This window comes from Diadema setosum, chromosome 9 (assembly GCF_964275005.1).
Source record: "Diadema setosum chromosome 9, eeDiaSeto1, whole genome shotgun sequence".
Lineage (NCBI taxonomy): Eukaryota > Metazoa > Echinodermata > Echinoidea > Diadematoida > Diadematidae > Diadema > Diadema setosum.
In genome coordinates this window covers 777259-800485 of record NC_092693.1, presented here as the reverse complement: position 1 = coordinate 800485, position 23227 = coordinate 777259, and the positions used below count along the sequence as shown (strand labels likewise).

The 23227-nt window shown below is 40.8% G+C and overlaps 2 protein-coding genes across 3 annotated transcripts in view; one reads left to right on the top strand and one right to left on the bottom strand.

The window, feature by feature from the left end:
* LOC140232771 (calcium-transporting ATPase type 2C member 1-like) overlaps positions 1-23227 on the bottom strand; it is a 35097-nt gene that overhangs the window by 6355 nt on the left and 5515 nt on the right. The window contains exons 3-16 of the mRNA XM_072312886.1: positions 12239-12436; positions 11319-11408; positions 10203-10238; positions 9700-9761; positions 8805-8913; positions 7807-7962; positions 6748-6816; positions 6110-6252; positions 4550-4674; positions 3676-3773; positions 2881-2976; positions 2233-2322; positions 1232-1508; positions 385-555 (exon numbers count right to left, since the gene is read on the bottom strand). Of these exons, the coding sequence (XP_072168987.1) occupies positions 385-555; positions 1232-1508; positions 2233-2322; positions 2881-2976; positions 3676-3773; positions 4550-4674; positions 6110-6252; positions 6748-6816; positions 7807-7962; positions 8805-8913; positions 9700-9761; positions 10203-10238; positions 11319-11408; positions 12239-12436 (1720 nt within the window). The remainder of the gene's footprint in view (positions 1-384; positions 556-1231; positions 1509-2232; positions 2323-2880; positions 2977-3675; positions 3774-4549; positions 4675-6109; positions 6253-6747; positions 6817-7806; positions 7963-8804; positions 8914-9699; positions 9762-10202; positions 10239-11318; positions 11409-12238; positions 12437-23227) is intronic.
* On the top strand, positions 16058-21590 carry LOC140232681 (uncharacterized). Of its 2 annotated transcripts, XM_072312793.1 has the most exons (2): positions 16058-17728; positions 17918-21590. In XM_072312793.1, exons 1-2 carry the CDS (start codon positions 16927-16929, stop codon positions 21406-21408), a joined length of 4293 nt encoding a protein of 1430 aa, XP_072168894.1. In that variant the 5' UTR covers positions 16058-16926; the 3' UTR covers positions 21409-21590. The 2 variants fall into 2 exon arrangements, with proteins under 2 accessions (XP_072168894.1, XP_072168893.1); XM_072312792.1 differs by having other exon boundaries at positions 16058-21590.

Below are 23227 nucleotides of genomic sequence, written 5' to 3'. Positions count from 1 at the left end.
CGATTTTGCGAGTGGTTAAATTCACGATCGTGGAGTCCTGTACTGAACGGAGAAGTGTACATGCATATGTCACATTCACATCAGGATCAGAGTCAATATTTTTGCGTGTCTTTAATTTCGCAAATAGCAACTGACTCACGAAATTCGCGAAAATAAAAACCTTGCGAAATATTTGGCATATACAGTAGTAAAGACCAACACTGACTCATAACTTTTTGTAAATGGGTGAAATAACTCACACAGTCAGTCTCCAGTTCAGGCCTGCCTTGAAGTGCTTTGAGAGTACTAGTCATTATAATCACGGTCTACATTACTGGAGTATTAAGCTTTGAGAGTACCAGCCACCGACTATACCATTCAGTGGTAGGAAGCAGGAAGCCTTACCAACAGCTATAGCAGTCTCTGCCGAGTCCCCAGTCACCATCTTGAGTGCTACTCCACTGCTGATTTGAGTCTTGATGGCTTCTCTCACCCCAGGTCTTGGGGGGTCAAGGATTCCTACCATCCCTAGGTAGGTCATGTTCTCCAGATTGGTGCCTACAGCCATGGCCAGGACTGGACAGAGGGTGTGTGTGTGTGGGGGGGGGGGGGGGGAGGGGATAGAGTAAGACCACACCAGCATCAAGGCATGCCCATTGAATTTCTCACTAGCATTCACCAAGATAAAGCACAATACAAAATTTTCTAGCAAGGTATCACAACTACCATTCTCCCTATGCATTTGTGCCAATATTGTAATAATGGGATCAAGAAAACAATTATCACAATATAAACAGGCATTCTGACTAAAGACACAAATGAACATAAATCCTTAGCCATTCACTTAGAACTCTGGAAATAGTATAAAACAAAGGGAAAAATGGAATGTAGGTTAGCATTACTATACATTGTAGCAGTCATTATCACCACTGTACGTAGGTTTATTTCCTGGGGTGGGTGGGGGACACATTCTCTTACCCAGGATGGCATACAATGCTCAATATTGACTAAGCCAACAACCCCCCCCCCCCCCACCCATCACAAAAAACAACAACCAAACAGACCACCTGGACATCATTTATCTCATCAAACATCCATGATTTTAGCTTCCCCTAAAATCTGAGTGATCATATCTTTGCATGAAGCAATAACAGAGCTATCTGAATTTGTCATGGCACAGCTAATCCTTCATTCAAGCCTCTATCCTGTGACTGTCCTACCATCACTCCATTCATCCATCTCTCTATCTCACCTCTCAGTCCTGCCACACCCATCTTTCGGCAATCCTCCATGTACTCCTCCCTCCTAAGCTTGTCCAGTGCCTCTGACCTCCCACTGATGTTGCAGTGGCTGCATTTCGCCAGCACCCTCTCGAGGGCGCCCTTCATGAAGTAGACTTCCTCCTGGCTGGGAGTCACATGGAGTGTGGAGTCGTGGATTCCACACTTTACTGCCATCCACTTGGATTCTGAGCTGAAGGGAATCTCAGACAGCCTTGTGTAGCGACTGCGGGAGTGGTGTAATTGCATCTGGAATAAAACAAAGTTTACAATTAAGTGAAACTCAGACATGATTAAACTACTATACTTGTCAGCTGACATGAATTCACACTTTCATCTGAATTGTCATACTCTCAATTGAAAAATACTGACAGAGTTGTAATCCATTACCACATTACAAACTCATCACTCAAAATTGTATGCAAGTTACAAATAATAGCATCAATAATGATGATGATAACTCACAAAGAGAGATTTACTTTAAAGATATCCTGTACTCTTTATATGCAATCACAGTGGAAAAGAGTATGGAGTGGAAAATAATAAATTTCTCTACGTAATTTCATGATGAAAAGACATAAAACTTCATATCATCTCCAGTCTGTCACATCACTACCATTTATACTCCCACGAAAAGAGATAACATGTGCACACTAACTAGAGCACATGTAACACAAACTCACACATGCAAACATACATACACATACACAAACATATATATGCTAACACACACACACACACACACACACACACACACACACATGTATACACACGCATAAACTCTCATGCTCAGACATACATAATAAATTAAAACAAGTGGTGGCATAAACATGATCCTTGACACAAATCCGAACACAAACACACACACATATAAACAAAAGCATAAACTCTCAAGCTCACACATACATAACAATGCAAAACAAGTGGTGGCATATGCATGATCCCTGAAAACACATCAAAACATGATAGAAACCTTCATGGCTAAGGCAAGTAGGGCGCCCTCTGTAGGCTGTCCATATAAAACATTGTCTCGAATCTCTGCATTGTTGCACACACAGCCAGCCTGAAATAAGACAAAATGAACAAACAAATGACGTTACACAGAGTAAAGGCGACATATCAGGGTCAAACAGACTTTCGAATCTGCATCATAGTGAAACCGACTTGCAAGTAAATAATGAACTATCCCCCACATAAAACACATCAAATTCTGTATTATAAGTTGTACATTCATATACCTCAACAATTCATGCATTTGTGATGTATGACTAAAATGTTAGAACAAAGTTTTGATCTTAAAACATTTTTTTTTTTCTGCTTACTCCAGTCTGTAGATGATGACTTTGCACATATAGAAGTGAATGGCTGAATGTAACTGAAAATATTGGTGTGCTGGTTATGTCTCTTCTGATTTCTATTCAAGAAATTTCTACATAGCATTTGATACTTGTTGAACACTACAATTCAGAATATGATTTTGCACATTATTGAAATAGATGAAATCTACAGATGGTTTCAACAGTTTGAATATGAAGATACTGAACTAATATTTGCAGTACTTGAAGATTCCGCAGAAGAAGAAAACATCTTCCATGGCATACACCAAGAAAGTGAGACTGACCTCTATGACTCTAGCAATGGACGGATGCTGGTATCCCTGAATGTACTGGTCATCTATCAAGACTTCTCCTTCTCCATTATAGCCTACTCCAGTCACCTAGTAAACATCAAAACGTGAGTCATAAAATAATACGCCTGTTTCTCCATGCCTGACATGATTGTCAAACAGGTAGTAGTAGGCACAAGGACTTTGGGTTAACAAGAGATTATGTAGCTAAATTCATCTTTACTTGCTTGACATGTTATCCAATACAATCAAATGGGTGTAGCATGTTGCACACACAAAAAAGTATTTTCTAAAATATCCTTCACCGTAAAGCCCCAGTCACATATAAACACGGATCCTCAAGGATCTACATGAAGATCTGGGGAGTTCCAGGATAGTTTGGCCCTGGATGGAGCATCAACAAGCATTGATGACTGTACACACAGTATCAACATGGCAGGATAAGGCCGGAACAGCACGGAATCTTCACAGCGCTTACACGGACCAACACGGCAGCTACGTGGTGGCCACACGGACCATCCTGGATTGCTCTGCCAACACAGGAGTCCCCGGATGACGGCGGATGCTTTTGACCTCCAAAAGTTGCCATGTTGGCCTACTGATGTCCAAGGATGCCCAAGGCGTCAAAATGAATCTCTCCCTGGATCATCCCAAATCAGATCCTGAGTGATCCGGCATGTCTATGTGACAGGGGCGTTAGTATTTTGACATGTATGACCAACCTCTAACAAACAGAATTGAGAAGACAACTACTGTATGCACAAAAGTCATTATGGCTTTGACCCCTACCTCAGCCTTGGTTCCATCTGAAGTCTGTACCACCAAGGCTGTCATCTCATTTTTGGTCAGTGTCCCAGTCTTATCAGAACATATCACATTTACACAACCTGTTAGTGAAGAAAAAAGATAGAGAGATAGATAGATAGATAGATAGATAGATAGATAGATAGATAGGTAGGTAGGTAGATAGATAGATATATAGATAGATAGATAGATAGATAGATAGATAGATAGATAGATAGAAAAAAGATGAATAGAGAGATAGATAGATAGAGAGATAAACAGATAGATAGATGGATAGACAAACACAAAGAAAGGTAGAGGAAGGGAGAGAGAAAATAAAGAACAATGAATTATGAAGAAAAAGATTCTATATATGCCAACACAAGAACACAAAATACTGTAGGGCCTACATCACTACTACATCTACAAACATGACTGTAAACACATATCTTACAGAACATTTTGTTCTTCATGTACTGCATGCAAATTGCTGAAGCAAATCCATTTTAATGTACTCAATCAAACAACCCTACTACCTGGCAATTGACTTCATCTTGGCAGACAAATCAAAATAAGTACTGAAACTTCATTGTGATATTATATTGTTGTTGATGCTGCAATCAGAATATCAAGACATCACCACTTTAAAAAACACACAACAAAAGCAAAGATTCTCTCCAAATTCTCTTCAAATGCAGTTTCTAAGGCTCCTGGTAGACTAGAATACACAAGTGAGCAGTTAAGATCTTAAAATTGCTTACGCACACAAGATTACTTCTCCACAGGTGGATTTAAAATCCACTACATGAATGAAATGCATTGACATTGGTGTACATTTGGAATTGAATTTAAAACAGAGTAGTAAAGGCCTAGTCCTCACCTAGTGTTTCTACAATGGGAAGTTTTTTGACTATTGCACTTCTTTTGGCCATTCTCATCACACCCAAGGCCAGTGTCACTGTCACCACGATGGGAAGGCCCTCTGGGATTGCTGCTACTGCCAAACTGCAAACATTGAATACATTAAGGGGTCAGAGGTCAAACAAGCACCTAGACACTGGCATGCTTACTGCTTTCTTCTAATCTGTAGAACACAGCATATACGTCTTGGGATGAGGTTCAGATAACATAATGCAAAGGTAGATGACTCATACTTTTTATGGCTCATGGAAACTTCAAAACATGAAATATGAGTATGTAATAAAATCTACATGATTGAATGTTAGTGATAATGTCTTAGGGCTCATGTATGTTATGTTAATGTAGTGTGTGTTGAGCGAGTGTTTTATGGCTTATGTAAACTTTGAAATATGGAATATGAGTATGCAATTTGATCTATATGATTGAATGTCAACTGCCATTCTAATTTTAGATAGTTTTGCTATATTGTAACCTAAGAGGATAGAAGAAGGTTTACAGCTGTTCAAATTCCCAGTCAATAATTCTTACCATAGCATGTACAAGTGAATCAGTAATACATGTTTGTATATGGTGTGCAAACAAATTTATTAGCAACAGAATGTTTGCTTTCAATTGCAGATTAGTTAATAGTTGATCAATGTATTCCATAATAGGTTTCCTTCATTGATACAAGATATACAGATTATTGATTTGACTATGTGGCTACAAATATATATATTTTTTTCTCAGCCTTGATAACTGTGGAGGACATATTAACTTGAGGCCCATTATTACCATACTTCAATTCCCATACGGATATTGGAGATGGTTAAACATCAAGAAATACCGATGCTTCATCCATGACTCTCTGAGTTACACTGCATAGTTAAATTCTTCTTTGAAAGATTGGCAAAATAATATTGACGACACTCTTTATGATTTTTGCAACTCCTAAGGCTAAATACAACTTTCATTATAGAATTATGCATGACCATTTCTATCATGTATAAACCTGATCCAATAACATATCCGTATATACTTTGACACTGCTCTCTATGAAACCATCTTGGATATGAGAATGACTTGAAATGTCAAATTTGTTTGCTTTCATTTGTTTTTTCACTAAAGATGTGTCTGTAGAGGTGCCACCCTGCACAATCAGCAGTTTTTCATTTACAAATATTGGTGAACATTTTTCTTTTTTTTTTTTTTTTCTTTTTTTTTTTGGTAACGTTATCCTATAATTAGTATTTCAGTTTTTCATAGCATTTCACAGTTAAAGGTCATGACTTAATCGCTAAAAAAAATGGGGAGCTACAAAAAATGGGGAAGCTACAAACGAGTTCTTGTATTTGTCAATTCTTGTCACAGTATTGAGCAGGTTTGACATGTTTGTAACCCACCAATGTACAATTTAGCATGATAGCACTGTTCACAAACACTGCAGCAGCAAATGTAATCCATACGCCTCTAGATCCTGACATCTGATCAGTTATATAAGCTGTGGCTAAGATTGTGGAGAGTGGAGTGGGCATCTCACCTGACACCAATGGTGAACATGTCTAGGAGTCTCCTATTCTGTAACCAGCCAAGCAGCATGATACCACCAATGATACAGAAAGAGTAGAAAGACAGCTGCTTGCCAAGGCTGTCCATACTCTTTTGTAATGGGGTCTTGGGGGCCTGGGGAAAAAAAAGGGCAGTTACCATAGTACCACATAATACTTGATATTAGCTGAAGTCTTAAACAATACACTCACCTCTTAGGCTACTTCAATTGAACTTACTTGAATGTTGCAAGACAGCAACTAATTCACATGTAAAAAGCACAATTTTGTTAACCTGTTGAGGATGGGCTGATTTTGCTATAACATGCATTTCCCATAGACACTTGCCCGAGTATACGGGTTAATGGACCTGGCACATGCACTAAATAATTTGTCCTTATCATCTTTAAAACCCTCAATGGAAATGCAAGGGGAAAAAAATAATTCTGGTTGCAAATGTAGGGCCTACATTATTCTAATGGGCTGACAGTTTTAAGGTATTTACTTGTCATCTCGATTACTAACTTCGCCACAAGGAGTAAGCATGGCAGTGTGGCTGTACCAATGATAGGATATATACACAATACTGTAAGTTGCATGTGATCAAATTTGTTGTTTTACTGGAACTAACCTCTTCAGCTTTCATCATCTTGAAGATGTCTCCAAACTGTGAGTTCTCTCCAGTTCCGATGACAATACCCTGCAGGGGACACAAAAAGAAAGGACACTAATTGAGGTTGTCATAGCAACCCTGGTCCCATCATATTTTTGTGTTGCAATGATAGTGACGGTGGCAATGTTGGTAGAAATGGTAACAGACTCTGTAAAAGTGATGACGGTGGTGATGAGTAAGATCTATGTTACTTAACAGTCATCGGCCATGTTGGCAATGATGGTGAAGGTGGTGGTGGAAGTAGGGTAAACTTTGGAGAGATAGGTGGTGCTGGCAATATCAGAGGTGACAGATGAGTGGTTAAAAGCAGTGTCATTGGAGGTATTGGTGCTGATGGTGATGGTAGTGGCAGGTAAGTGGTAGACTAACAGTACCATTGGTGGTGTTGATGAGGTTGGTGGTGGCAGCAACTGCAGAGCAAATGGTAGTATTAGTGGTGGTCTTGGATCTTGGATAAGTAGACCTCACGAACATTTGCTGCGGAGTTTTGACCAAAGGTTATGTAGAAGGTAGTCTTTCAATAGAGGGATCATATTTGTGATGAGGAAACTACAGCTGCACGTTCATGGCAGTAAAATAAGAGAATGATCAATAATATTATCACAGCACAAGAGTATATATGAAAACCATGTCAGAAAGACATGAACATACCTGCCAACATTTCAAGATGAAATATCTTACTCGTGGATTGCAAAAATCTTATTTTATATGTAAACTGAAATTAAAAATCTTACTTTCGGTCAAATCTTCAGAAAATACACATGAAAGGTATATCTAAATATTTTTTTAAAATCTGATTTCTCTGACAGAAAATCTGATTTTGCTATTTTTAACGTAAAAAATCTTACTGAATCTGATAAAATCTTACTAGTTGGCAAGTATGCATGAATAGACAGAGACAGAAAGAAGAGAAGATGAAGCCAACTCACCATCCCATGCCCATTTCTGATAAGAGAAGATGAAGCCAACTCACCATCCCATGCCCATTTCTAATAAGAGAAGATGAAGCCAACTCACCATCCCATGCCCATTTCTGATAAGAGTTCCCATGTATGCAATGTTCTTCATGGTTGTCCTCTTGCCACTGCTAGTCTTGCTTTGAGCCTGAATGGTTTTATGACTGGGTTTGGTCTCTCCTGTGAAGCTGGACTCATCAACAGCAAGGTCAACAGCCTGGCATAGATAAAAAGAAAATAAGACTTTAAAAAGGCTTGTCTGAAGAATAGTGAATTTTGTTCCAGAGAATACAAACAATAAGATCTCTTACTAGATACCATCCACAAATTGACATAATCAAAAGAAGTCACTTACACAGTTAGTCCTAGCAGTATAAATAGCATTTAATTTGCCATTAACAATAAATACTGTAAAACGAGGAATGTTCACATGCATTTTAATTTCGCAAATTTTGTGAGTGGCAACATTAGTGAAAGTTCTTGCCTACACAATACGCATTGGATGCCAGCGGCAAGAAGCGAAAATTTCATGCTGCGAGAAAGGCCGCCGGCTCCTATTCGTGAAATTTTCGTGCTGCCAATATATCGTGTTTTACAGTATGTTGGTGCATTTCACTAAAGCTCCTGAATTAGTATATCTATGATATTGTATGCAAGGTAAATACAGCAATTTTTTCCCCCAGCACATTATGTGTGTGTGTGTGTGTGTTTAAACAGAAAATCATTCATGCAGTACACCGTGGTTGTTTGCATCCTCAATCAATGGCCTGTGACATATTCAGAGTTAGATTCATCTCTATTGTCCTGGGACTGTTACACCCCCAAATCCCTATCCCAACCAACCCTCACCACACACACACACACACACACACACACACACACACACACATACAAACACTCAATATTCCATTAACACTATCCTACTGAAACTGCAGTGTAAAATGCAATGGACAAATCCAAAGCATACACCCATAGCAGTGCAGTAGTAAATATGACACACATCTTGTTAAAATGCCCTACTGTTTGACTCCTAACACAATCTTATCTGAACCAACAAACCTTTATGAGCCTCATGTCAGCAGGAACTCTGTCCCCTATGGACAGCTGGACAAGGTCACCTGGGGTCAGTGACCTCGCTAGGAATTCCTTCAGTTGACCATCTCTTATACTGAAGAAAAGATTTTAAAAAAATAATTGTATTTCAGTCCTTATCTCCAGGACATAGATGACAGGAGCAAATAGTACTGAAGGGTTTAAAGGGACTGTACAGTACTGGTTGAGGTGGGGATTCATGTTTTGAACATTCCTAAGTGAGATAATGAAAAGCCTCTCATGAAATATGAAAGAGCATGTAATTTTAGGAAGGATTCAACATTTATTTGATGAAAATTGGTTTTCAAATGGCTGAGATATCCAAAAAAGTGCTAATAATAAAAGGCGACATGCCACAACTTTATTAGGATCTCTTTGTTTCACCTTGTTTTTGGATATCTGAGCCATTTCAAAACCGATTTTCATCGAATAAACTTTTGATACCCCTTAGAACTGCATGCTCTTTGACATCTCATAGAGTGCTTTCTGAATATCTCGCAAAACGTTAAAAGCTAAATCCTCACCTCGACCAGAACTGTACACACCCTTTAAAACTCAGTTACCTGATTGTTAATTAACAAAGTGTTCCATAAATCTATTGATATGAATTTTCATAAGAGTTATGAAAACTAGTACCATAAGGAAAACAAACATAATCATGTCAAGGGAAAAATAATAAACAATGCAACTTTGACTTGAAATACTGTTAAGCATTGATATTTACCTGGTATGCAAAATTTTTCATTTTGTTTCTTGCTTGATCTCAACCTTCAGTACTTAAACAATTTATTGTATGTCTTGACATGCATCTGGCTTAAAGCTGAACTAATGCTGGTCTAAGGCTAACATGTTTGAGACTTACCAGCGGCATACTGGAGGCACCATATTGCTCAGCTTTTCAAGTGATTTCTCAGAGCGATACTCCTATTGTAAGACAGAAAAAACATTAAAATAATCACACTTCAAAATGTATGTGAATTTCATGTGATTGAATGTAATGAAATGCAAAATGAGGGATATCTAATGTTCTCACTCATCATGAAAGATCTACTCTCTAGTCATTATGATTTAATGTTAATAAAATGCTATAAAAGTGGTCTTTGAAGATTATGATAGCATTTTAACTACAAATACCACAACTGCTGCTCTTAGTACAAATATCACTACTGCTGCTCTTAGTACAAATACCACTACTGCTGCTCTTAGTACAAATACTACATGTTGCATTTTACAGTAACAGCTACTGGGTACCAATTCCAACTAACTAAAGCAATCATCAAGACTAGTACGTTCTGTCAGCCACAACAGCTTTATCTTCACAGTGTAAAAACGATTTAAAGATTTCTTCCAACAAAACTAACTCACCTGAACAAATGCCACAGTGACCACTATAATGATGGCCTGTATGGTGGGAAAAGTCAATAATGGGTTAGAAGCTTGAACCAACTAAAAACAATCGAAAATGACTTCAAAATATGAAAAAGTGCATTTAACATGATTCCTATACCCACTGCATCTCTCTCTCTCTCCTGCTCCGCCCCCCACCTCCCCCCCCCCCCCCCCGATCTCTTGAAAAGAAGAGATAGAGGCAGAGGAAATACAAAGCTCTATACATGCACAGTTTGCTAACTGTCTTTGTACCCATATTAAAACAAATATGCCTCACAGACATAGCCAGCCATTTGTTTGATGTTTTAAAGCAAATAAAACTTCCCGACTGGAGAATGAACGCAATCCCCGTACAAAAACAAAGTAACCTGTCTATATGCCTAGAAACTATAACAATCCACCAGAATACTGCATTATCTCCTGCCAGTCTCATAGCCCTGACAAACTACTGAGAACTTGTACATGACATTGTCACAGAGACTGCTTGATCAAACAGATACCAGTACAAAGAAAACCCATACCACATCAGTGTTTATTCCACAAATCTGCTTATGAGGGAGTTTGAAGTTATACACTGTTTTGGCATAGTTTGCATAGTCTTCTTTTTCCAGTCAGATGTACACAAAGAAAATCTAGTCAATACCGAGTTTCTAGAGCGTGCTCATAACCATTCAGCTCACTGTATTGAAGCATTACAATGTTTGACTTTGTCTACGTACACATCAGTTTTCATAGACAGAGAACCACTCCTTTCCATGCTGTAACAGATGATGTGCAATCCACCAAAGCACATTCATAACAAGGAGGCAAAATGCTATCATATATGAAAGATAGCTTGTGTTTGTATCCTCCACTGAATGGAGCTGGGTTTTGTTTTGTTTTGTTCCTCAATGTTTACAAAGTGCTTACTTAATGGTTTATTCACTGAACTACATGCACATCCTTTGGTCTTTATAACAAATATTGTACTTGACCTGTTGAGGACGAGTCCCGAGTATACTAGTACTCCGGCAAGTGTCTATGGGAAATGCGTGTTGTAGCAAACCGTCCTCAACGGGTTAAGAAGGAAAAGCAGAGAATTACTCATCTTACCATTGTGATGCTGAAGGCATCATCAAACTGACCCATCACCACGGAAACCACAGCTGAGACTAGAAGCAACATGATGAGGGGGTCCTTGAACTATAGAAGACAAGTGATCATTCCAGTATTATGTGTTTATAAATTCTTGCAACTGCAGCAATTGGCTTTCAAGACACAAATTTTTTATCCCACACACATTTTTATCATGCGTAGCTAATCTTGAGTGGTCAAGTACAAAGGCACCTCTACTACACATCGTATTTGTCATAATGTACAGGTGAAGTGTATTCTAATACCACAGTGGATAAATGCAATACACATAATTGGCAATGATGCCCTGTAATCTTTTAATTTCTTTTACATCTTATTTTTCTTTCTTTCATTCTTTCTTTTTGCCTCCGAAATAGGTTGGTAAATAACATATGAAAACAAACAAAAAAGGGAACACACTCACATGTTAAAATACGAGTGACACCCTACATTACCTGATCATGCTAATCATAAATCTTCACTGGATAGGCTGTTTACTTTTAGTTGCAAGACCTCCACATTCACTGACAATATAATCAAATCTCTTTACCGGATCAACATGTGACATAAATGGAAGAATCTTTCCTTGATCATGACATAAATTAGGCCGAATCTGTAACGGGACAGAGAGGATGTCAGGTACTGTAAAAGTGGATATTTTTGTGCAAGTGATTTTCGCACTTGGCTGGGTAAGATGAGTTTTGCATGTTTTTAATTCCACGGAATCAGGACATTAACTACTGGAACATATGACATGCAAAAATATTCACATGCTTTTATTTTCACGCTAGTTTCTGGTTGCGCGAAATGCGCAAAAATTTTAACACTGCGAAAATTTCCACTTTTACAGTGTCACAAAAACAAATAACTGACACGATCAACCAACTTAATTCACGCACCTGCCCCAAGTACTTTTGCCACAAGGGTTCTTCTTTGGTGATCTCAAACTCATTGGGGCCGTGGAGCAGGAGGCGTCTTTGTGCTTTCTGCTCATCTAAGCCCTTCTCTGGGTCAGCGCCGAGTCGGTCAATGACATCGTCCACTGACAGGCCAGCAGCTTCACTGGCCGAGAGGAACTGCATCATTTTATCATCCTCCTATCAAAAGATCAAAGGCATTGCACGCATGTACCTTATGTCCAAGAAAAAATTACAACGGGACCCTCTGCACCAATAACTTTAAAAATAGTAAATTGATTCAAATATACTTTCAGGGCGAAACTATAACTTATTACCCACATTTTACAGAAAACCCAGTTCGATTTGCTTTGGTGGTCAAAGAGAAATGAGGATTTTTGTACAGCATGTCAGGAATCCCTTCCCTCCAAGTTCTGTCCACTGTTCTAAGAGCATCCAAGTGTTAAACTTGGAAGAATCAGACCCATGACCTGCTTTACAATGATCCGCATTTCTCTGTGACTACTTAACGAAATTGAATGGGGTTTTCTGCAAAATAGAGCTAAGATGTTATATTTTAAGACACTGAAACAGCATGCAGACAGTTTAATTATATTGGAAGTTATCAATGCAAAAATCTGGTTGTAATTTTTTTTTTTTTTTTTTGATATACTGTATACTCAACTTCATTGGTGATTGGTCGGTAAAACAAGTATCAATGCTAGGAAGAGAGTCAACAAGCCACTGAACGTTCCCTGTGAGCCAACTACTCTTATTTTATCAACATGTATGAAATGAATTCTTATTCCTTCTTTTAAACACACAATGTGCTACTGAGTTTGTGGTGCTCTGTAACAACCTCTTTTTATGGTATGGTACTTGTCTGATATACACATCAAACTATCAGGGTATTAGCAATTTATTGCACAGAATGACTGATACAAGACATGTGTGCTACATATGGGACTTATTATAAGGTACTAAATCCATTAAATAATTAATTGCTGAAGGTACAACTTGTGCAAAATATACATGTACTACATGCACATGGTTACCCAGACTGCAGAGACACACAACACCCAGGTAACAGAGCACAGCCATATCAAATGCCATCCTCTTTTTTAGATCTGCAAGACAAATTTCTACCCTGTGAGATATGCAGGCACTCAGAACTATCATTAAAACAAAGAACAAACAAAGAAACAAACAAGATATTGTTGGGCTAAAAGTGATTGATACATCCCTGGCCCAGCTGTGGTAGAGATTTACAGAGATGAAGAGGGAAACGTGTCTCTACTTCAGTTTGCTATGGCTGAGGTGATAGAGGCAATGCCTATCTATCATACTGTCATTATTATACTGGATACCAGACTTATCCATGATAAGAAGAACTGGACTTTAAAGGGGTAGATTCCCTAAATCAAACATGTGGATTGAGTGAATGCAGCAATATTAATTTAGTAGAATACATCAGTCAAGTTTGAGAAAATGTGGACAACCTGTTCAAATGTTATGAATTGTTAAAGTTTTTGCATTGCCATTGTTGGATCAGAAGAATATCAACAGTTTCTGACATCACAAAAGAACAACTTGTAATATAAGAAAATTTAGATAATTCCTCAAAGTCGGTTTTCTAGAATAATGACAGAACGATTGACTTACATTTTTCAGAAAGCAGGGGCAATGATATTACCCTTCATATTACTACATGTAGTATGTATACATGTCCATTACAGGTCAAACAAATGTGTACTTTTCTTAAAGAAATAAAAATTTGTTGAATTCTCTGGAAAGTTGTATTTTCTTTCTGCAGTGACGTCACAAACTGTTGTTGTCTTCTCATCCAACAATGGCAGCACCAAAACTTTGATACTTCAAAACTTTTGAACGAACTGTGTGTTCTACTAACATTGCTGTATTCTACTCAGTCCATAAGTACTGTATATTTAGGGGGGAAATTTCCCTTTCAACATTGATGAATATAATACTACTAGCATTCTTTTTTTTTTTGGGGGGGGGGGAGGTGGTAACAAAAGGAAAAGCCTGTAAAATGACTTTTGATTACTGTATATCATCTTGCAAGCAACATGTTGCTTTTGATTCTTACACTATTCCATGAATGTTCAAAAATAAAACAAATTGAAGATATAAAAACAACATGTAAATAGTATGATTGCACTCGGTAAATATCACTATTAATGAATTAGTCACCTTGTAGACATTGCATTGAGATTGCATTAATCTCAATGAACATAAGACAAGCAGAAAGGATGGATGCACACAGTGTTGTATTTCTCCATTGTCCCTTCAAAATGTGAAAATATTTTGTAATTCAGCACTTAACCCTTGGCGCTGAAGACAACTCTTGACTTCTCATTCATTATGACACTACCATTTCCTCCCCTCCCCCTTTCCATAAAAACCCAACAACAACTTAACTAATGAAATTGAATGTTCCAAAACCTTAAATCCTGAGAGCAGAACTTAAAACTTAATTTGACACCTGGAGTTAGTCTCCATTCAGACATATTGAGACTGTCTTCATCTAAGGATGATTCCTAACCATTTAAGCCTTCACAACACAGAACTGGGAAAGAGTTTTTATACATCAAGACTGCTTGATACAAGTGTCACATTGAAAATGCATTTCCAGGTTGTTTCATGTACATCACCTATCGGTCATTCAACTAGACAAACATGTTTACGGGTAGGGATAACGGGACAAAGAGTGCGGGTGAGTGAGCGAGAGAGAAAGCGAGAGTGAGAGAGAGAAAGTGCTAAGACAGGTGTAAATGTTTTACAAGTCGCGCCATCGATGACCGAGAGGAGTTCATTTATTTCTGCATGTTAATTAATGTAGAAAGAGAAGACAGGAAATAGCTCCAGTTCCGGGAGAGTGCTGTATAGGTGTTTTCGTTCAAGTCCTTTTAGTTGTATCAAATATTCCAAATGCCTCGAAAAGGAGTGTCGTAGTCGAGTAGCAATTTAACAGTAGAGTTGGATTTTTTCGTGGCAGACACCATTTTGATTTCACCGAGAGAACATTGAGTTAGCTCCGTGATGGCAGGAAACCAACCTGCCACACTCAGGCGCCAGTTGGCAAGATAATTTTGTGTCTAAGCCCAATTTCGTTTGCGGCCAGGAGCCGTCCGTCCACCTTACCGTCAGCCTGTGTACTGGCTGATTAGAGTTCAGATTTTGTTTGCTGCCAGAAGGCGTATTCCAACAGCCTTTGCAGCCTTCCAGTAGCCAAGAAGAAGAGGCATTTTGGTTATATTACACCGGTCATTGGTAAGTTAAATTGCGATTTGATTTCTGCTTTGTCGTATAAAAGGATGTGAATGTGTTTCAGGGCACCACATATAGCCCCGGAGAACCCCGTGAATAAGTGAGAAAGTATATTATAAACGATGCGGTGATGGTTGATAAGCTATGCACTGCTATATTTCCAATGTTTGAAACATTTCATTATGTGAATTTTTGTATGTTAATTGGATAATAATGCAGTTCGTAAACTTTCACTGTGATGTCAGGATTTTAAGCTGATAATCTTTGTGTGTGTGTGATTAGAACACACCCCACTGGTATATGTTGCATTTAAATAATTTTGTAGATGGCGCCGAGGCCGAGGTCGAATCTACTCCCAGGCCGACGCATTCGCAGCAGAGCGACTGTGCCCGCCCCTCGCTAGGGAGAACTTTGGACGCCAGCGAATAGGGAACGCGGGCCCCTCGCGAGACTGTGGAGCTGGAACAGCAACCTCGCATACAAGGACGCTCCACCCACGAATCAGTTATGTTCTGGAAGCGAATAGAGTGACAATTAATGTGACTCTGTGGACAACGCAGGTGAGCGATGAACCTGGCGGGTGCATGACACCCTGTAGATATGATTGGTTATGACGTGGAAGTGTCGCTGAAGTAGAGAGATGAAGGTCATGTTAAACTGGTAAAAAGATGAAAATAATGTGCACATAATTCGAAGATTGGTATTTATATACTTCATGATAATTGCGGGTTAGCACAAAACCCGGATGTAAACGGAAGCAGTGTAATTGAAGACAAGTGTTCTAACCGCGGTAAACCGTCGTGCGTGCAGGCTGGTCATCTCAGGACCAGCACTACGGTGGTGTGAACCAAATAGTGTTGCGCTTGATAGCAGATAGTGTATTGTCAGGGATAACGAATTGATAGTGAAGCTGGTATAATTATTCTGAACAAGTGTCAAGCCAAAATTACAGGTGGAACCGGACCAAGACAGGGTCCCGTTCACATGGTTGTCGAATATAAGAGTATTGTAATTAAATTTATCTCACTAAGAATTTTGATTTTGCATTTTATGTTGGTCACAACTCCTTGATTTCAGTCCTGTAAATATTCCACAAATGCTTATATTAAATTGTACATTGAAGTGAATGGCACGAGTGTGATTGAGTATTATTTGAGTCCGCCCATGTGACATTTTCTGGGGGCTTGTCCGGGAAGTATAACTCGTGCCATTCGAAGTCACATGGGTATATAAACGGAGAAAAAAGTGTAAAGAAAAAGGTTGAGGAAAACTTGTGATTTTTTTGTTTCCTCTACATTTGTATGTATGTACTATCTATAGGTGCACCGTTGTATATTCATTGTGTACATGATCTGAACTGATCTGAATACATTCTGGTATTATAAGTGCTCAGGTAATTCAGAATGGAGCTAGCTAAGTTAACTGAAATTGGAGAAAAGTTCGGATTCAGTGGAGAGGAGCTTAGGCAGTTTGTTACAGACGAGCAAAAGAGACTCAGAGAGGAAAGAGCGGACATGCTAGAGTTAAGGCGACAGGAAAGAGAAACAGCCGAGCTACAATTGGCGATAGCGCGAGAAAAGCAAACCAAAAGCGAATCAAGTTCTAATGGGTGCAAAGCTCGATCTCCAAAATTGCCTCTATTTCACGAAGACAAAGATAACATAGATGCCTATCTACAGCGGTTCGAACGATATGCCAAAAATCAAAACTGGCCAACTACAGACTGGGCACTCAACTTAAGCACACTGCTTACAGGTAAGGCTCTTGATGTCCACTCTAGATTGTCAAGTGCGGAATCCAATGATTATGACACTTTGAAACATGCACTCTTGAAATCCTTTCAGCTCACTGCAGAAGGATTTCGCTCCAAGTTTTTTTCAGGCAAACCGACAACAGGAGAAACGGCATCCCAGTATGCAAACCGACTAGAGAACTACTTGAACAGGTGGGTAAGCCTCTCTGGTATAGAGCACACTTTCGAGGAGCTGGCAGATCTACTCCTCCGGGAGCAGCTCATCAGTGGGTGTCATCGAGAGCTGGCCATCTTCCTAAAAGAACGGCAGCCCGAGACTTCGAAGGACGTGGTGAAACTAGCTGAGCAGTACTTAGACGCCAGAGGAGGCACCTTCAAACCACCCCCACCGGCACAAAGGAACATCCAGACACACGTGGGACAGATGCCACGGGGCAACACCAGACCTGAAGGTAAAATCCCTCCAAATAACATTTCAGGAAATAGGCCCCCGTCTCAACCCAAATGTTACAACTGCCACCAACACGGTCACCTTGCCCGTGATTGTACAAAACAGGGAACCAGAGGCAGAACGTGTTTCATATGCCACAAACCAGGTCACATTGCTAACTATTGTCCTTTCTCCCCCATGAAATCGGCAGGTCTAGTCCTCGCCCAGGATCCAGAGCAAGGAAACCCCCCTACCTCGGAACACAGCCTGGCTTCATCGGAACCCGATAAGGTAGAACCAAATCCACATACTCCCTGTCAATGTCCAGCTTGCACTAACACAAAGGTCAAAATTGAGGCTTCTTGTATGATGGTTCGAATGCCACTCAATGCCCCAAAACTAGAATCCACCACAGATCATATCCAATTCAAGTGTGGACACTCCTTGCCGTTGATGAGTGCAGCATGCACCAAAGAACATGTGGTCAGACAAATGCCAGTTACTAACGGACTAGTAAATAACAATCAAATTTCTGTTCTCAGAGACAGCGGCTGCAGCGGAGCTGTCATTAAACAAGATCTTGTCCAGCCAAACCAAATGACAGGTGAAGAAAGTACTTGCGTGCTGATTGATGGCACAGTGAAAACTCTCCCCGTCGCTAGAATAGATGTTGACACTCCCTTCTACGTAGGGAAAGTTAACGCATTGTGCATGAAAACTCCACTCTATGACCTGATTTTAGGTAACCTACCCGGAGTAAGAGAACCAGACAACCCAGATCCTGACTGGACGGCTACACCAATGCCTGTCGGCGCCGTACAGACGAGAGCCCAGGCTCAACGAGACGGTAAGCCATTTCGTCCTCTCAGAACCCCACACCCAATGGAAGACATCGTGACTCCAACAGCTCTCAAAGAGGCACAACAGAAGGATGAAACATTACACCGCCTGCGAGAACTCGCCGATACTCGTTCAGAGAAGGTAAGTCGCAATAACGGTCTCTCTTCCTTCTTTTACAAAGACGGAATGCTGTATCGCTCATTCCACTCTCCCCAAATGGACCCTGACACAACAATCACACAAGTGGTAGTACCAAAACAATACCGCAAACAGGTTATGCAAACAGCCCATGAAAACATACTCGGAGGGCATCAAGGTACCAAAAAGACAACTGAAAAGATACTTACCAATTTCTTTTGGCCCGGTATGAACTCTGACATTACCAGGTACTGTAGATCGTGTGACGTCTGCCAACGTACACTATCAAAAGGTCGTGTAACCAAGGTCCCCCTCGGAAAGATGCCGCTCATCGAAGTCCCCTTCGAACGCATTGCTGTAGACATAGTTGGACCAATACACCCAATGACTGACCAGAAAAATAGGTACATACTTACCGTTATTGATGTTGCTACTAGGTACCCCGAGGCAATCCCACTCCCAAGCATCGAGACAGAAAGAGTTGCAGAAGCCCTAGTGAGCATCTTCACCAGAGTCGGAATCCCCAAGGAAATGCTGACCGATCAAGGGACTCAGTTCACATCTGATCTCATGAAAGAGGTAAGCAAATTACTCTCCATCAAACACTTCACTACATCCCCGTATCACCCTGCCGCGAATGGACTAGTTGAGCGCTTCAATGGCACTCTAAAACAAATGTTGAAACGTATGTGCGCCGAAAACCCAAAAGACTGGGACAGGTACATTACTCCCCTTCTATTTGCAGTGAGAGAAGCACCACAAGAGAGCATGGGGTTCTCCCCGTTCGAGCTTCTTTACGGCCGGAAGGTACGCGGACCCCTCGACATCCTGAGAGAACTCTGGACAGGAGAAGCCGAAACAGGTGAGACCAAGTCTACTTACCACTATGTACTTGATCTCCGAAACAGGATCGACGAAACATGCCGCAACGCCCACACTCAACTTCAGAAATCAGCAAACAGGTATGCAAAATACTACAATCAGAAGGCAAAACACAGGGAGCTACAAGTCGGAGACAAGGTACTCCTACTCCTACCAACTGACAGGAATAAGCTCCTTCTACAATGGAAGGGCCCCTTTGACGTGATCTCCAAAATCAGCTCCATGGACTACAGGATCGACCTCAACGGGAAACCAAAGGTGTTCCACATCAATCTTCTGAAAAAGTATCATGCTAGAAATGATATTCCCTCTATTTCAGATGCCGAAGCTGCTTGTACCGCCGTGATCGAATGCGAAGAGCAAAATGATGACGAGGAAGAAACGCAGCAACCACTAACTAACACATCTCTCCTACAGCCTTTCCCATTTCAGGCGAAAGAGTCACTTGACGATGTCTCAATTAACTCAGCCCTTTCCTCCCCACAGAAAGAACAGGTCAACGAACTCCTCAACGAGTACAAAGACGTCCTGTCTGACCTTCCCGGTCGAACCACGTTAGGCGAACACCACATCAAACTCAAAGGAAATGAACACCTGAAGAGTAAACCATATCCCATTCCCCACTCTCTTAGAGACACAGTCAGAGAAGAGGTAAAAACCATGCTATCGCTCGGAGTAATTGAGCCATCAGAAAGCCCCATTGCCTCCCCCATAGTACTGGTTAAAAAGCCCGATGGCAGCAACCGGTTTTGTGTAGACTTCAGAAAACTCAATAAAGTGACTGTATTTGATGCTGAACCCATACCAGATCAAGATGAACTCTTCACAAAAGTCGCCCATGCAAAGTTCTTCACCAAAATAGATCTCAGCAAAGGATACTGGCAGGTACCCATGGCAGCCGAATCCAAACCACTAACCGCTTTTCTTACCCCCGATGGTCTCTTTCAGTTCACAATGATGCCCTTCGGCTTAGTGAACGCTCCCGCCTCCTTCAGTCGACTGATGAGGAGACTGCTAGACCGACTCGGAGGAACGGTGAACTACATCGACGACATCCTCATCTATTCGACCACGTGGGAAGAACACCTACGTACACTCACAGAACTCTTCAGACGACTACGAGCCGCAAAGCTCACTGCTAGACCAAGTAAGTGCTTCATCGGACAGACAAGCGTCGAATTCCTAGGACACGTGATCGAACACGGACAGGTAAGACCCCGCCCTGAAAAACTCAAAGCCATCCAAGAGGTAAGTCAGCCTCAGACCAAACGAGAGCTCAGATCCTTTCTAGGTATGGCGAACTACTACCGGAAGTTCATTCCGAACTACGCCGCCGTCGCCGCACCACTCACAGACAGGACCAGAAATGCTGAACCAAACAAGGTAAAATGGGAAACGAGCCAAGAGCAGGCCTTCACAACACTGAAGGAAAAACTCTCTAACCCCCCTATCCTTCATTTGCCAGATTTGTCACAGGACTTCATCCTCAGGACAGACGCCTCCAACGTTGGACTAGGAGCAGTCCTCCTCCAAACACACCAAGACGAACGATTTCCAGTCTCCTACGCGAGCCGAAAACTGCTTCGACGAGAACAAGCATACTCAACCATAGAACGTGAGTGCTTAGCTGTAGTTTGGGCAGTAAAGAAGTTCGAACCATACTTGTACGGCAGACAATGTGTGCTAGAAACAGACCACCACCCACTAGTGTACATGAACAAGGCTAGCCCTGCAAATGGGAGGCTAATGCGTTGGATTCTGGCTTTGCAACCCTACAGATTCCGTGTGGAAGCTATCCGCGGCAGCGAGAATGTTGGCGCAGACCTACTAAGCCGGCTGTAGAGAGAAAGATAGTGTTATAAGTATTTTTTTTTTAATTATGAAATGCATTTTTCGAAAGGGGGAGTGAAATGTCACATTGAAAATGCATTTCCAGGTTGTTTCATGTACATCACCTATCGGTCATTCAACTAGACAAACATGTTTACGGGTAGGGATAACGGGACAAAGAGTGCGAGTGAGTGAGCGAGAGAGAAAGCGAGAGTGAGAGAGAGAAAGTGCTAAGACAGGTGTAAATGTTTTACAAGTCGCGCCATCGATGACCGAGAGGAGTTCATTTATTTCTGCATGTTAATTAATGTAGAAAGAGAAGACAGGAAATAGCTCCAGTTCCGGGAGAGTGCTGTATAGGTGTTTTCGTTCAAGTCCTTTTAGTTGTATCAAATATTCCAAATGCCTCGAAAAGGAGTGTCGTAGTCGAGTAGCAATTTAACAGTAGAGTTGGATTTTTTCGTGGCAGACACCATTTTGATTTCACCGAGAGAACATTGAGTTAGCTCCGTGATGGCAGGAAACCAACCTGCCACACTCAGGCGCCAGTTGGCAAGATAATTTTGTGTCTAAGCCCAATTTCGTTTGCGGCCAGGAGCCGTCCGTCCACCTTACCGTCAGCCTGTGTACTGGCTGATTAGAGTTCAGATTTTGTTTGCTGCCAGAAGGCGTATTCCAACAGCCTTTGCAGCCTTCCAGTAGCCAAGAAGAAGAGGCATTTTGGTTATATTACACCGGTCATTGGTAAGTTAAATTGCGATTTGATTTCTGCTTTGTCGTGTAAAAGGATGTGAATGTGTTTCAGGGCACCACATATAGCCCCGGAGAACCCCGTGAATAAGTGAGAAAGTATATTATAAACGATGCGGTGATGGTTGATAAGCTATGCACTGCTATATTTCCAATGTTTGAAACATTTCATTATGTGAATTTTTGTATGTTAATTGGATAATAATGCAGTTCGTAAACTTTCACTGTGATGTCAGGATTTTAAGCTGATAATCTTTGTGTGTGTGTGATTAGAACACACCCCACTGGTATATGTTGCATTTAAATAATTTTGTAGATGGCGCCGAGGCCGAGGTCGAATCTACTCCCAGGCCGACGCATTCGCAGCAGAGCGACTGTGCCCGCCCCTCGCTAGGGAGAACTTTGGACGCCAGCGAATAGGGAACGCGGGCCCCTCGCGAGACTGTGGAGCTGGAACAGCAACCTCGCATACAAGGACGCTCCACCCACGAATCAGTTATGTTCTGGAAGCGAATAGAGTGACAATTAATGTGACTCTGTGGACAACGCAGGTGAGCGATGAACCTGGCGGGTGCATGACACCCTGTAGATATGATTGGTTATGACGTGGAAGTGTCGCTGAAGTAGAGAGATGAAGGTCATGTTAAACTGGTAAAAAGATGAAAATAATGTGCACATAATTCGAAGATTGGTATTTATATACTTCATGATAATTGCGGGTTAGCACAAAACCCGGATGTAAACGGAAGCAGTGTAATTGAAGACAAGTGTTCTAACCGCGGTAAACCGTCGTGCGTGCAGGCTGGTCATCTCAGGACCAGCACTACGGTGGTGTGAACCAAATAGTGTTGCGCTTGATAGCAGATAGTGTATTGTCAGGGATAACGAATTGATAGTGAAGCTGGTATAATTATTCTGAACAAGTGTCAAGCCAAAATTACAGGTGGAACCGGACCAAGACAGGGTCCCGTTCACATGGTTGTCGAATATAAGAGTATTGTAATTAAATTTATCTCACTAAGAATTTTGATTTTGCATTTTATGTTGGTCACAACTCCTTGATTTCAGTCCTGTAAATATT